Source organism: Sinohyriopsis cumingii, chromosome 17 (genome assembly GCF_028554795.1).
Source record: "Sinohyriopsis cumingii isolate HCF-2022 chromosome 17, ASM2855479v2, whole genome shotgun sequence".
Taxonomy (NCBI): domain Eukaryota; kingdom Metazoa; phylum Mollusca; class Bivalvia; order Unionida; family Unionidae; genus Sinohyriopsis; species Sinohyriopsis cumingii.
This window is the reverse complement of record NC_142977.1, coordinates 110,557,196-110,573,683: the sequence shown is the minus strand read 5'-3', so window position 1 is coordinate 110,573,683 and position 16,488 is coordinate 110,557,196. Positions and strand designations below refer to the sequence as shown.

The following is a 16,488-nucleotide window of genomic DNA, read 5'->3' as shown; positions in this document are numbered from 1 at the left end:
ATGGGTACAACTTGGAAGTAGTTGAGAACTTCACATACCTCGGGTCCAACATCTCCAGTTCACTCTCCATTGATTCTGAGGTGAACGGCAGGATTGCCAAGGCAGCAGCAGTGATGTCTAGACTTAACCAGAAGGTTTGTAACAACCACATCCTCAACGAGAAGACCAAACTGCATGTCTACCAAGCCTGCGTGCTCAGGTGAATCATCTACAGCAGCGAAACATGGACCACCTATGCGAGACACGAGATGAAACTCAACAGCTTCCACCTGAGATGCCTGCGAAGGATTCTGCACATCCAGTGGCAGGAAACAGTACCCAACACAGAGGTTTTAGAACGTGCCAACATGAACAGCCTTTTCTCCATTCTCAGCGAGATGCGCCTTCGCTTGCTCGGCCATGTCAAGAGAATGGACCCAGGCTGCATTCCCAAGGACCTGTTATACGGGGAATTAGCAGACGATGCACGGCCGACTAGACGACCATGTCTGCGCTACAAAGATGTTTGCAAGAAGGACATGAAGACGGTCAACATCAATGTCAACGACTGGGCGAGCTGTGCTAACGATCATTCCACCTAGCGCCTAGCTGTCAGACAGGGCATTTAAGTAGCCGAGGAAGACAGAAGCATAAAGCGAGCTGAAAAGTGAGCTAGAAAGAAAGAGAAACCAAAGCTTACTCTGGAGCTACACCATCGTCTCCCGCAGACCGACCGATGACAAGGATATATATATATATATATATATATATATATATATGAGCCAGTTAACTGGAAAATCAGCCTTATGACATAAAATTTCCATATTTACTATTTTTAGTTCCTTAGTTAGTCGACTTTTCGTATCTACGTGTTTGAGACGCAATGAATACCGTTTCTAAAGTGCAACGTCATGACCTTAAGGCACCGTTGTACAAACCGTAACGAAGTTGTTGAATTAGTTAAATAAATATAGCCACCTGCAATTTCTCATTAAAACTTTTTCATTACGTGAGATGATGTTTTGTTATAGAATACTTAATTTTAGTTAACTGTGTTCAATATTTATCATGCAGCTTTTATGATCGGAACTTATAAGTTCCAACCGAGTTAAGGAGGAACAATGTTATTGTGAAATATTTCCTCGCAAAACAACTTTGTTTGCAAATGAAAGTAATCAAAATGATGGCAATAAATATATGGCGATGACAAAAATGATACTTCATTATTATAGCATAGAACCACTAAACTTTTGCTAAAGACAAGCATTAAACTCCTCACTCCACTGGGGGTCTTTACCATGTGACACTTTTACAGCAGGATCTGGCAAATTCTGTCACATTCTTAAAAAAACATTATTGATAATGTCTACTCAGTCCTACACTCTGCATCAGGTCTGGACGCTTGTCGATCTCGATGGTCTTTCCCGGGACTTTCTTAATATTAATTGGGATCTGCTCCTGATCCGAGGCTTCACTAACGACCTTAGCAAACGCGGAACCCGATTTGAAACATTTTGGCGGGGCAAATTGGATTTTCTCGCTGGTCTTTTGAAATGAACCTTAGCAAAAATTACCTACTATCGTTTTATTGACATCAGTTCTGTATTTTTTTCAAAGACTACGTCTTCAGAGTAATTAATAATGACCTCCGCCTCAGTATTGGGATCGGCGTTCTCGGAGTTCATATTTTTTACATTATGAATAAATATTATTGCCCTTTCCCATTATACGAGGCACCAACATCGTATCATACCAACAAGCGAGAATCGATGCATGAAAGTGTTCCGCAAATATATCTTTGAATACATGTTAAAATAATTGTAACAGGATAGACCTGAATGGATGCTTGGATCAAATGACAACACAACACAATGTGATGAAAGATGGAAATTTATTAAATTAATATATATATATATATATATATATATATATATATATATATATATATATATATATATATATATATATATATATGCATACACAAATACAGTGAATCTTTCATGCTCTAAACATACGTCTCATTCAATTGCTTTATCCAAACATTCACGATTAGGAAAACAAACAAAAAAAAATGATTCATATATTCAAATGTATGACGGCAAGATTCATATAATCTCACATAATAAAAGTAATTTTCAAATAATCTCATGTAATGTCATGTAATGAAAGTGAGATTCAAATAATCTCATCGAATGAAAATAAGATCAAATAATCTCATGGAATGAAAGTGAAACAACACTATAAAATGTCACACTGCATACATCGTAGCGATATGACTGAAATATTATTAAAGCTACGTTAAAAATCCAAATAACACAACACATGTAATGAAAATAAGATTCAAATAATCTCATGTAAAGAAAGAGTTTACAAATTAGCGGTTTCGTCTTTGTATGGCCTTGACGGTTACATCATCTTCCATATCCATTTAGACACACAGATGGCCAGACAGACATCCTGATGTACCTGCACACACATACGTACAGACAGCACACTCCTGAATTGGGTTGACCCACTTGTATTGGCCACACCCACCCTTCCTGGATCCACCATGCGCACAGATACAAATAACACTTAATGCACGAAAGGTTGCAAAAATAATTTTTTTAAATATAAAAAATCACCGTTCAGTTAATGATTCTCTCATTTTTATATTATGAGGTCGTTGGCATTTTCCCAAAAGAAAAAATTGTTAATGTAAATATCCAGATCATAGGTTTGACTACTTCTCATTAGACAAAAAAGTTAATACCGATTGACATACTAAAATGTATTTGATTGTGCCCGGCAAAAATATCCATTAAAGCAAACTCTCAAAAAGTTTATAATGAAGTGTCCTGAAATATTTTGCATTACGTTGCAAAGTTACTTCAGTTTCCTATAGTTAATTATACTATGAAATTACGTCTTTCTATTTCTTCATTTTTTTATATTAAACCTTTCCATTATTTATAGGATTTAATGGACTTTTATACATTTTCACTGCGTTAAAAGCTTGATTATAAAATCAAATATATACATATTAATTCCATCATTTTCTATTCTTTCAAAATTAACATGTTTCTAAAGATAAAATTTAGTGTCATGAACAAGGAAAACTTGTGCGGAGAGAGCGACAATGGCATTTGAACAGGGATCGCTCGGATAGGCATGTCAAAATATTAAAAATGTACAGACAGATCTACTGGTTGTACCACCGAAACTACATTGTTGCAAACAATCGTTTTTTTTTTCTCCTACATAACTATTGTATTTACTTTACACTATTTTGCGGAACAAAACATTTCTTCTGGGTTTTTTTATCAAGGTCAGAGAAAGTATAAGTGATAAATGCATGAAATAATTCTCAGATTTAATATTTTTCCATTTACTAAGGAGATATAGGACATAATGTGGTATATATTCATATATTTTTTAAGGTGTGGATCCGTGGCGTACTAAGGGTAAATGGCGCCCGGGGCGACAATCATGGCTCACCCTTGTCCAGCATTTTAATTTGTATCAGCTATGTTGGTGCCCCCTGACCCCTGACGTACCGGCCTCTCCCCACCCACCCGCGTTAGTACTCTACTTTTTTGGATTCATTTGTCGATAAGCAAAGAATAAACAAATTGATCGGTTACGATAAATACAGGAATAATTATAACATATACACTTAGTCATTTTCGAAATACTTATTTGCATATTTGGGATAAACTAACCATAAATACATCGTCATCTCCGGAACTTATGAAAAACTGGCAAAGAATTTCTCTTGAGTCCAGTATCGGTTACTCTTGAAAATGGCAAATCACGTCCGCGTAATCGCGACTTACGAAACTGTTTACCTCATACTTTGAGTGGGGTTTTTCAGCGTTTCTCGCTCAGTGTCATAAGGCCGGTTTTCGCATGAACTGGTTCATGTGTACTAGGTTATGTGAATCTATCAAGCGCAAGCTCTATCATAGAGAAGCTGAGCTTAAAGTAAAAAGTAAGTACAAATCACTGAATCAAGAAATAATTTACACATTGACCTAATTGTTCTACTCACGACGTATTAACATGCCATGTTTTGTGCCTTCACAAACAATAGAGGTGAGACAATTAGTTAAACACAAAAGTTACACAAAATCACTGAAATATACTGACCTAATTTTCATTGAAAATTATAGTAGTCTACGTGACGTATCTAAATACCTACTAACGTGATTCTGCATTGACTAATGTCTGAGAAAATGACATAAATGGACACTCTAACTTGAGAACTGAAGCCATAAAAAGCTATCAAACAAATGTCATTAGTCCGTAAGCCGGAATGGTGTCACATTCCGGCCTGAAATAAAATAGAATCTTACCCCTTGGATCTTGTCTTTGTGAGTGCCAACAAGAATTACATTGCGATGCTCAGAAGATCCACCAATATAACTGTACAGAGAGCGCAACCAGAATCTGTATCCAGCTGAAAACATGTCAGAATGGAAAATAAGGACCGTGGCTGTGTTGTAACACTTGAGATGCAAGTTATAGATTTTAGAAGAATAAAAACTGTATTATGGGTGTAAATTGTTCGGTTTTAATGACATCTACGAGTACAACAAAGAATAGATCACGAGAATTGACCCATATAGTAACCACAGTTGTTGAATATGCTGCGAAATATTTCTATCAAAGAGAACATAGTTTTGAAATTAATCAGATGCTTGGGAAAGCCACTGATTCACTGTTGGTGGGACAAATTGAGTGCGGGGGATTTGGAAAACACACAGAACCAGATACCTGGCCAAATATTATTTCCTGTAAATGTGCACAGTTATAATGTAAGCTTGTCACAGAATATATAGCCATTGACTTGTCAACCTTCCACACATCGGCACTGAACCCCTTCTGATTTTCATTTTGATGAAATGGAGAACAATATTGCCAAGAAATTTCAAAATGTATGCCTTTCTTCGCCTACAATTCGTAAGGCAAATATACGTAGAAGATATTTATCTACATCTTACCAAGAAATTCATTCTCTAAAAATGGATATATGTTCTTTGTGTTTCATGCGGTCAGCTTTCAAACGAAATGGCAGTTGTCAGTGACAATCAAGATATGAATTGTATTAGAGATTTTTCATTCTCAGTTCCCTATTTTGATGCCACATTTATTTTTTCTTATAGCTTTGACTAGCTTTAATAGAATCCAGTTGACACAGGTGAAAACCACAAAACATCCATTGTGTTGCGGAATGTTGTTTATCAATGACAGGTAAGTATTGGGTTTGCTTCATTCAGTACATTACATATAAATGCTTCTTGATGAGGATTGACACGTGATTACACATCAAACTAAGAAGCAGATACAAGTGGTTTGAAAAGTCAGTGAAAATATATATTCTCCTGTTTGTGGAATCTAGTGTCTACCAAAGTCAAAAGACAATGGTCTTCGCATTATATACGATGTCACTGACGGAAAGTGTGATCTCAATCATTTTTACATTGGGTTACTTCTCCCCATTAATGCCAGAACATGTACCTCAACGTAGTTATTTCATGCAAAACTACAATCGATTCATCATGGTATTTCACATATTGACTCAACGATGATCAGTGGTTACGTGATGAATATATTACAAAGCGAGGTGTATATTTGCTTGTGTTGTTATTCGCATCATTACCAAAATGTTAATACTTTCCTTACATAGCATTTCATCAGACATGACAAGAATCTCCAGTGAGCCTGAGATCGCCCGTGTGCCGGACATATGCCGAGTAGCAGTTAACCATGAAAGCTGGAATATTAGATGATTTCTGTATTAAAAAAATATACTCAAACTTTTGATTGCTTATAAAATCAATTGTTTCAAGATTTATCTATGTTTTGTTGTCTTATGGTATCATTATCCATATTTGATGGTGAATCCGCACTACATGTACAATGTTCAAAGGCTACATTCAGGTTGCATTCTGTCAAATTTGGTTAAATTCTGTTCTTCGAATTTTGAGAATTCGTTAGAAGGCTTTATTTCCTTTCTTAAAGACGACCATAATTTGTTCACATTTGAAAACTTTATTTCAAAATGCTCTTTGCCACATTTTGGTTGAAATTGGTTGATTTGTTTTGTTAAAGGTTTAAACAAGGAAATGTTGTGAAACGAAAAATGCACAACACAGGTCACATCATAGGTCACTTGGCCTTACAGCCATATGAGTCAATAAAAGTATTATTTTCTGTCAAATCTGGTTATGATATGTCCAGCGGTATAAAATGTGTAGGACAACTGACCATATTTAATAGCCTGTTGATTTTATTTTGCATAAGTTTAAATATCGTGTAAGCAATGAGGTTTTAACCTCTGTAAACTTTGGTCGAAATTATGTTCAGACTTATCTAAACCAGAGCTGTTCAGAGAGCTTTCTATTTTCATTAAAAGTGTACAGTTTTAATGATTGTTCAAATTTCAAATTCCTTAATGCCAGAAAATCTTGAGCAACAATCTCATTCAGTTCTGTTCAGCACTTATGAGAAGAAGTCGTTGAAATATTTTTTTATATGTAGTAATGGCAGTCACATTTAATGGCAGATCGGCATCAATTATATAATTTTAAACGTGACTGTCATTACTTTCCTTTATGCTCTAATATTTCTTTCAAAATTGCTCAGATTATGTCTAGTGGCTTATCGGCGTAAGTCCATTCTGTGTTTTCCATTTTTAGTAACAACATCCTTATCAAATAACTAATCAGCATCCTTTATGCGAATTTTAAAGACCAGATACCAGGATGCTTGCTGTCAAATTTGGTCACGTTTTATTGATTTATTTTTAATAAGAGGTTTAAAGGTTTTCTACTTGCAGACAAGACAGCCATATCTGAAAGCAAATCAGAATCATTTGTAAATATTTGCTGGAGATGGAGTGTTTTCAGTAAAGTTTGGTCGCGTTTTGTTGGGTCTCTTTCTAGAGGGTGTTTGAAGGTCACCGATTTTTATGACGACCGATATATATTTGATGTATGATCAGAATCGCTTATTGAAACAAAAATTTTTTTAAAGATCAATATGCTGAAATACACTATGTCTGATTTGGTCTAATTAGGTTGAGCACTTACTGAGGAGAAGGTTTTTCCCGTCTTTAGTAATAGTGGCCCAGTTTGATGGAAAATCGGGATCCTTTGCTCAAAATTGAAAGTTCTTTCTCAATGAAGAGTGTAATCCAAGTTTAGAGGAAAATAGTCCAGTGTATTTCTACGAAGATGAAAACATCACAGGTTGATGTACAACAGGTAAGGCACACTAGACGCAGGATCATATTACACTGGTCAACAGTGAAATCATTACTGACTTGAAAAGGCCCTAATCTGTAGTATTTTGGTGTGCCGAACACGAATATAACCGTGAAAAATTTGTATTGGCTCTCGTTTTGAAGATATTCATATACCTCATTTTCTATGTTTCACGGTGTAAATTTCTCCAGTAGGACTGCAGCAACATCCGGAATAATGATGTAACATTGCATAATACCATCATGCTCACATCATCCACAGTTGATTGCATCATTTTCTGATGCAATGCAATACTAATGCCATGCGGCTGCTGAAGTAAGTTGACGTCAGCAGTGTACTATACATGTGTAGGCCTATTATACTAATGCCAGGCGGCTGCTGAAGCTGACGTAAGCAGTGTACTATATAAAGCCCAATCAGATAGGTTCAGCATTTAAAATATTTTAGACGTTGTGCGAGACAGTTCAAGCTACTGTTACATAAAACTTATTATTTTATCCATTTACGTACAATAAAGAACAGTAATGCCTCGAAAGTGTGTTAATACCGCGGACAATTTTTGCTATATTTGTGGGGAAGTGACATTTGCCAACCAGAAGAAAAGTATCAATTCTCAAGTGAAGAAGGCATATCATCTTTACTTCGGATGCAAGGTTGGTGACCAAGACAAGCCTTGGGCTCCGCATATATGCTGTGCTACATGTACAACACAGCTTTCACAGTGGTTGAATTGCAAAAGGTCATCAATGCCGTTTGCAGTCCCAATGGTGTGGAGAGAGCCAAGCAACCACCTAAATGACTGTTACTTCTGCTTGGTTCCTCCTCTTTCCGGCGGAATAACGAAGCGAAAGAAGTCGAGAATAGTCTACCCAAACATTCCGTCTGCATTGAGACCAGTTCCACATGGTGAGGGACTTCCTATTCCAGAACCTCCAGCAGAATATTCTCTTGATTCATCTGACGAAGACAAAGGTGAGTCGACCTGTTCTTCTCCTGGTCCATCAGCATGCAGTGATCCAGATTTTCACTGTGGTGCATCATCAACCCCACACAGAATAACACAGGAAGAACTAAATGACCTGATTCGTGATTTGGACTTATCAAAGAACAAGGCAGAACTGCTAGGATCAAGACTCCAACAATGGAATCTTCTAGAAGAAGATGTCACAATTACTGCATATCGAAAGCGCCACCAGCAATTGGAGCCTTTCTTCAGAAAGGAAAGTAATCTGATATTCTGTTCCGATATTGAGGGCCTCGTGAATGCTTTAAAAATCACTCATGACCCACAAGAATGGAGACTATTTGTGGACTCTTCGAAACTGAGTCTCAAGGCTGTGCTTTTGCACAATGGAAACATTCTTCCATCTATTCCAGTAGCGTATGCTGTCCACATGAAAGAGACATAGGATAACTTAAGGCAGCTACTGAATTCCATTGAGTATAACAAGTACAGCTGGCACCTCTGTGGTGATTTGAAGGTAGTTGCCCTTTTAATGGGACTGCAGCAAGGATATACAAAATACATGTGTTTCTTATGCGAGTGGGATAGCCGAGCAAGGGAAATGCACTACATGAGGAAGGAATGGACTCACAGGCAGAATGTAGCCATTGGAGAGAAGAATATCCAACACCCAGCTCTGGTTGAGGCTCAGAAAATCTTGCTACCACCCCTTCACATCAAACTAGGTTTGATGAAGAACTTCGTGAAAGCCATTGACCGGACTTTGCCAGCATTCCGATACCTGCATGAAAAATTCCCTCGACTCAGCGAAGCAAAGATTAAAGAGGGAGTTTTTGTGGGTCCTCAGATTCGAGAGCTTTTCAAAGATGACCGGTTCAACAACTTGCTGGAAGGTGACGCGAAACAAGCATGGAATGCTTTTCGCCTAGTTTCTACAAACTTCCTCGGAAATGTTAGGGCAGAAAACTATAAGGAACTAGTAGAAGACATGTTGATGAAGTATAAGAAACTTGGCTGCAATATGTCTCTAAAGATTCACTTCCTTCATTCCCATTTGGATTTCTTTCCTAGCAACTGTGGTATTGTTAGTGATGAACACGGCGAACGTTTTCATCAAGATATCGCAACAATGGAACAAAGATACCAGGGAAAATGGTCCACTACAATGCTGGCTGACTACTGCTGGACACTCCTCAGAGATGCTCCCGAACAGCTGTACAAGAGACAGGCGAAGAAATCTAAGATGTAGTCAATGACTTGATTTTTTATAGGTAGGCTATTACAGTTGACCTTTTACTATTGGAATGCATTTCGTTATGTAAACATTAATTTCTTGCAGATTACAAAAAAACTAGAGCCAATTTTGCAATTTGACTGTCATATTCGTGTTCAGCACATAAAAATTGATAAGAATTGACTAATTTTATTTCAGTAACATGACTTTTGTAAAAATTTGTTGTCCAGTGTTATCAACTGACTTGGTCATATGGCCGGGTAAGCTAAAATTAAACAGCTATGCATATAACTACCTCATATCAATGGCATGGAAGATTTTTCAGCAAGGGTAAATAACCCACGTTTTCTTAAAATAAAAATTATGTAAAGTTAAAATTGTGTTACATATTACTCACCGTGTACGTGGAGATCTCGTTTGCCATTTGCATCCATAAACCAGATGTCATCTGTAATACAGTCAACTAGATCATTCGTCAACTTCAGTGCAACAATGTAGATTGCTCGTGGAGAAAGGAAAAGTTGATGTGTTGAGTAGTAAACAAACTGTCCAGCGAAATCCCAAATGCTGACCGTCACTTTCTTTCCTGTGGTAGGTGATTTCAATGAAGATTTTTCCATTATTCTTTTCATGTTTTTTAGCTGCTCTGAGTCCTTTTTGCCCACTGATTGTATGCATCCAAAATCATCTTCCGTTATGGCTGATTCCTGAAACAAATACTTAAATAATACAGCATGTTTGGTAGTTTTAAGAAATGAAGTTATACAATATGTAGGATAGAACTATGAATATTTACATACAAAAAGTTAAAATGTTTAATTCGTCGCAGTAGTAAAAGTAATTATGGCTCCTATGAAGTACCTGAAACTATTAGAACACAAATGTGATGCCACCGAAAACAATCTAATGTACTATATTTACCATCCTGGTCTAATAAATAAATAAATAAATAAATATAAACTGTCACAACGGAAACGTTATCGGTCCACTTTTCATTATGGATTATTATATTTTTTTCTCTGATTCAAGCGTTAAGAAAAAAACGATTTTACCAACGATGATTATGTATGTATATCTGTCTGTCTGTCTGTCTGTATGTATGTATGTATATACCATGTGTATATCATTCATATTTGCAAAGAAGTAATCTTTTATTTCTCTTGAACACTCACATTTTCATCGATATAAAGCAAAACCAATAAAGTAACACAGATAAAATGGCGTGGATAAACTTACAACACTTTTTAAATAAGGCGAACTGCGACCTGGTTTTCGACAAATTGTACGTCAGTGCTATTAATGACTTGAAGAATGCATGAACTTCAACTCGTTACATATTGTGTTTCTTCAAACTCGTGTCAATTTACAATCAAGTTTTGTATTAAATCAGTTTATCTTAAAATTCCAAAAGATGGCAAGTAAAATAATAAAAAGAATAATGTGAAAGGCACATTCACGCCCGTTCCGTGTCTAATATTCCTTTATGTAGACACTAGTACGGTGTGATTGACTAGGAAGAGTTTTGACCAAGGGGTTTCATTGACCTCAACCTCTGATCAAGGCATTTAAAAATAAACATTGACTCTTTAAATAGATTTACCATGACCATGACCTCTGACCTTTAGACTTTAGAATTTATATGTTTCTCTTATGAATATAAGTGAAAGTCATCAACAAATGTTCAACTGAAGAATACGTTGCAGTACAAAATGTATTGTGCAAAAACTCTATTCATTGATTCACAAAGACCCTGATCTTTTGACCCATAAATCAACAGATCTCCTAAATACCCAATCTGCAAGCCCTCCAAAATTTTGGCCATGGTACCATAGTTATTATAGACAAAACAAACATTTCTTCGTTTAGTGAAAGTGACATTGGGTTTAAATTTTTGACCTTAAATCGAAAGCCATCTTTCTTTTACAAAATGCAAGAAAATCACAAACTGTGTAAAAAAAACTTTTTTCTTCTTTCAATCACCATGACTTTAATCTTTGACCTTCTGCTGCTAAAATCAAGAAAGCCTTTTTACTCCATATACAAGCCAAAATCTGTATTGCCCTGAATTAGCATTGATATCTTTCAAATTATTATATTTTTAAAAATAAAATGTTCTAAATATACAATTGCTGGCTATATTTCTGATCGGCAATCGTTCTTACTCATTTTTTGAAATAGCAGCAAAATGTTCCACTGCAAGAAAAGTTATTTATAACAGTTTACTTTATAAATGCAAGATCTGGGGTATATTGTAGAAAGGTTTACAATTAAAATCTTGCAGATTTAACGTATTTTATTAAGCGCATCTTTGATGTAATCCCTGTATAAAAGATGTGAGAAGAAATACAACGCGCCATGTTGTATAGAATATACCTTTTCGTGACATGGTAAGAGAAATCAAATAGATATACATTTATTTTGACAGAGTCAAGACTATCTGGTGCATAGAAGAAATGGGATAAAACATTACCACCGAAGAAAGTTAGAAATCAAATCAAATCAATCGATTATACGTGCCTTGAATTATACAGCTTCCTCGCAATTTAATTTTCTACAAGTAATATATGGTGTATTATTATTATTATTATTATTATTAAACTATTTTCAAGCATAAATAAAAGAAGTTCAACCGCTTTAAGTTTTACGAAAATTTCTATATAAATTCAATAGTATTATTTTAAGTTCTGTTTCATGGTTGCCTACTTCTATTATTGCCGAGATTTGTATTTGTCCTTTCTCGTTTGTGAAATAGTGGTTAATTGTTCGGCTACATACAGGTATTTGCTCTATTTATCTGAATCAAACCTTACCGAATATTCATCGATCTTCCTTTCCAATTCACGCTCAAGCTGATGATATACAATCTCTGCCCAAACAAAAATTCCCATTACCTGTGGAACACAAATCATGAGTGAGTCCTGTGACCAAATTCTAGTCTAAATATTTATTCAGCCTAGGTAAAATTTCTGCGAAGTTTTCGTCTTATCTTTCTAAATAAATTTTTCCCGAGTATAGGTTTACGCTTGTAACAGAAAAGACATTGTAAAGAATGTAGTATGTGCTTATAAGAACGGGTATCAGGGAGGAAATTTAAAGAATCGTGAAAGTATAAGATTATTCTGCTGCTTTATTCAGCACACGCATTACTGCAGTGAAATGTCCGCGATTTACCATTTTGTATCAGTTAATCCTTGACTTGACTCAAGTTTCAAAATGACTGATTAATTTCATTTCCGTTTAAAAATACATACACCTCTCCCTCGATGACTCGCGCACAACGGGGTTCACAAACAGACCGCACTATAAGCGAGGCGCGAGTTACCGAGGGACCTCCAAAAATTGGAAAAAATAGCTTTGATATCGAGAAAACCGTGGAGGGGAGGGGGGAAGCGGCGTTAGGGAACTGAGCTGTTTATTGACTGAATCTTCATTTTACAATTACGTTGATAATGAATTTTAATAACGCGCTTTTTCTAATGAAGTTGTTCGTTATTCTGTTTAAATAACATTTATTTTCAAAATGTCCAACATATGAAAAATTATTCCAACTGGTTTCAACAACCATCACGTGCACGCAAAACAAAACAGTGTATTACGTCACTGCTTTATGTTTTCCTGATGAGTCTGGTTCCCGTATTGGTGTTCCATATTATCCTGCCAAATCAGGAGTCCACAGAGCAGGGAACTAGGCTAACTGTTGATACACCACCAAACAAATTTCCTTTTTTTTAAAAAAAACACGCGACATTTATTTCATGTGATAATCGTCTGCGTCGAAACTCAATTTTTATATTGTTCATTTAGTACAATATTGATGTCATGAATTCATTGGAAGTAATAATGAAACTTCTTATCATCCTTAAGGATATCTCAAAGTGCCAGTTCAAGATTTCTCGGAAATTCGCTTGCCGACAATGGAACTCTATCTGTGAAATCAAGCTCTTTATTTTACGAAGTATTCATTTCGCTTGGCTGCCTTGTTATCTTTGATCACAGTTATGAAAGAGTCGGTTAATGTTAGGTAGTTTATATAACATACACAATAGCATTATAAGTGTTCGATTGATCAAATAAAGTGAGTTCACTTGATGTAAGCCCGTGGCCGCTAGATTTTAAGTTTGTTGGATTTTCGTTCCTTTAAACTTTTTTTTAAAATATAATTCCACCTCCTTTATTTGATTCAAAAGAGATAATTAGTGTGATAGTACAAAGGAGTCCAGCTTTTAATTCAGTGCAACAATGCAACAAATACTTCAGGAAGTCACTTATCAAAACACGGTCGGCACACATCTAGGTTCTCAGAGAAACGCTCGCAGACATAGCTGTTATGGTAGATTGACGCATTTCAAGCTTAATTTCAAGAGGTCACATTGTATTTATGACGATTAAACTTAAAAGGAATTAAATGATAGAACTAGAACACAAATTTCAGTGGATAATTTTTTTACATTTAATTTCTATTTATTAAAGCACTGCCTCCACTTGGCGTAAGTGACATGTTCATTAATCGAAATTTCCTTACATATCATTAATTGCCGCGTACTAGGAATGTCGTTTGGAAAGAAAATGTGACAAAAATGTATGACCTATTTTTAAAAATGATATTTTATAGTGTTGATTAAAATTTCCAGGTCCTATCTACCGTTTTCGACGATAACACGAGCGATATATCAACGTTTCCGTTACCAATCTTGATCGCGATTTTTTCAAGTTCAACAAATAGGGATCAATTTTTGGGGTATTTTCTGGTTTAAAGTGGGTTCGCGAGTTATCGAGGGAGTGGTGTATATAAGTTCCAACTGGAACTTATATATCGATCGAGCAGAATATTGAACAAAAATATCGAGTACGTACAACAACCAGCTGCACTCCGAGGAAAAGTATAATCCACCAACCCATACTCTGATGCATAAAGATCGACATTACCAGACATGCGATTAGAACAGTTGCAACAGCAAATTGAAATCTGTATATGTCCAAATATTGAAATATTTTATCAAGCAGGTTTCTTTCTGGTAATGAGGCACTGGGTGGAACCACTTCTTCATTCAATGTGTTGCTTTGGCCCTCAGGTGCTCCTCTCTTAGATGAATAACCATCTTTAGGGTTCTCTCTCACTAATGCGGCTAACCTTGATGACGGATCTATTTCTGTCTCTATTTCAAAGACACGAATACGTTTTCAACATGTTTATGAACAGTAAATGATTCAAGTATTTGTCAATTATAACACAACATTAGTGAACTCACTTAAGACGAGAGCAATGTGCCAAAATATGTAAAAGAGTTAATACAGAAGGGCAATCGGTATTTAAAATAGGAGTGAATAATCAGCCCTCTGTGCTATTCTTGGAAAGAATATTTTTATAACATTCGTCTTGGTATCTTTGACAGATTGTGAATTTTGAAATTTCATTGTGTATGGCATTCCTCAATCCATATATTAAAAAAAGCATTAAGTCATTTGTTACAACATATTCAACAAATCAACGATTCGCATCTTCACAATCGATTTATCTGAACTATGGCATGTTCTTTATGGTAATTAACAATGCACGACATTTACCAGTAAAATAATGTTCTTCACGTATAAAAATACAAGTAAAAATTAAAGGTGGCCGACGTAATGACAAATCATGGCTCACTGACAAATTTAAAATACCTAACCAAATTAAAATAACTATTAAATACTCATTTGACTTCATGTAATTACGGTCCAAATAGGTAACTATTAAATAGAATGTCATGTGTCACATGCAACACACGTAGAACTCAGCGAGGTATTAAAAGAAGGATTATTAGTATGCACCCTTTATGTGTCTCCCAGTGCGGATGAATTGCATGAGATGGTCCAGTATATTTTCCTGTTACTGTACTTGGTCAAAATCTTAATAACTTACTTAAATACAAGGGCATGATTCTACAACGCTTCCAACATAACGCAAAGATAACTTTTTACAGTCCCACACAACCAGGCTTTTAACATGTCTCTGTAAACTTGTTATATAACTACTGTTTTAGATTTCAAAAACCGTAACGCAACACTTAAAATCTTGTATTGAATCTCACCATACTAACGCATATGGCAAAAATAACCATCAACTAGCTTCAGTGATATCTACAAGTTAAAGTTTCTTGCAAAGTATAATCAAGAAGCCCATTCTAAAACGGATTGTTATCAGTAGTGAATGGGGATGGTATAGGGTCTATGGGACTTATCATTAAAAATACCCTTGGGAACATATAGGGTCTATGTAAATTTAACATGGAGAAAAATCGTGGGAACATATAGGGTCTATGGGAATTAACATGGCCAAAAACCCTGGGACAATATAGGGTCTAGGGGAATTAACATGGCCAAAAACCCTGGGACAATATAGGGTCTATGTAAATTTAACATGGCCAAAAACCCTTGGGACTGTATAGGGTCTATGTAAAATTGAAACAGGGAGGGTCTCTATTTTTAAAAAAATAAAAACAAAATAAAAAAGGGGTAGGCAATGGAAAGGCTATCTCTTTTCGAGAAATATGGGGGCCCTGAAAAGGGCCTTTGGGTTTTCTTCTTCTTCTTCTAATTTCTTCTTTTTCTCCACCAAGTTCTTATTTTATCTCCTACACTCTTTTTCTTCTTTTTTTCTCCTCCTCTTCTTTCTTCTCTTCCTCTTCTTTCTTCTCTTCCTCCTCCTCTTCTTTCTTCCTCTTCTCATTTTCTTCTTCTTTTTCAATTTTTTCGTTCCATTTTGTGACGATCGTCGATAAATACCTATGTATCTATAATCAGCTGAAATTCCTATGAAATCCCACTATCTATTTATAGCTGCAACTTGTGGGTTTTTCCTTTGGAAAATCCCACTATCTTTTTATAGCCTCAGCTTGAGTGACGTTCCTGTTTATGAATTCTAGTATATATGTATAGCTACAAAATGTGGAAATCCCCAAGTCGATATTTATAGTCTCGAAATTTCCAGCGTCAGTGACGTCACTGTACTGAACACTAGGGATAAAATATCAACGGTGTTGCAAGTGGCTGACCTGAATACGCGCTACTGTAGGTAGGTAGGTAGA

At 35.8% G+C, this 16,488-nt stretch overlaps 2 protein-coding genes across 3 annotated transcripts in view; one reads left to right on the top strand and one right to left on the bottom strand.

Moving 5' to 3' along the window:
- Nucleotides 1-16,488, top strand: part of LOC149779661 (uncharacterized) — a 232,750-nt gene that overhangs the window by 64,527 nt on the left and 151,735 nt on the right. The gene's annotated exons all lie outside the window — the stretch shown is intronic.
- LOC149779663 (uncharacterized) overlaps nucleotides 1-16,488 on the bottom strand; it is an 83,504-nt gene that overhangs the window by 18,337 nt on the left and 48,679 nt on the right. For both annotated transcript variants that reach the window (XM_089940481.1, XM_089940482.1), the window contains 4 exons: nucleotides 14,279-14,580; nucleotides 12,235-12,315; nucleotides 9,822-10,131; nucleotides 4,314-4,417 (listed from right to left, as the gene is read on the bottom strand). In XM_089940481.1, the coding sequence (XP_089796607.1) occupies nucleotides 4,314-4,417; nucleotides 9,822-10,131; nucleotides 12,235-12,315; nucleotides 14,279-14,580 (797 nt within the window). The remainder of the gene's footprint in view (nucleotides 1-4,313; nucleotides 4,418-9,821; nucleotides 10,132-12,234; nucleotides 12,316-14,278; nucleotides 14,581-16,488) is intronic.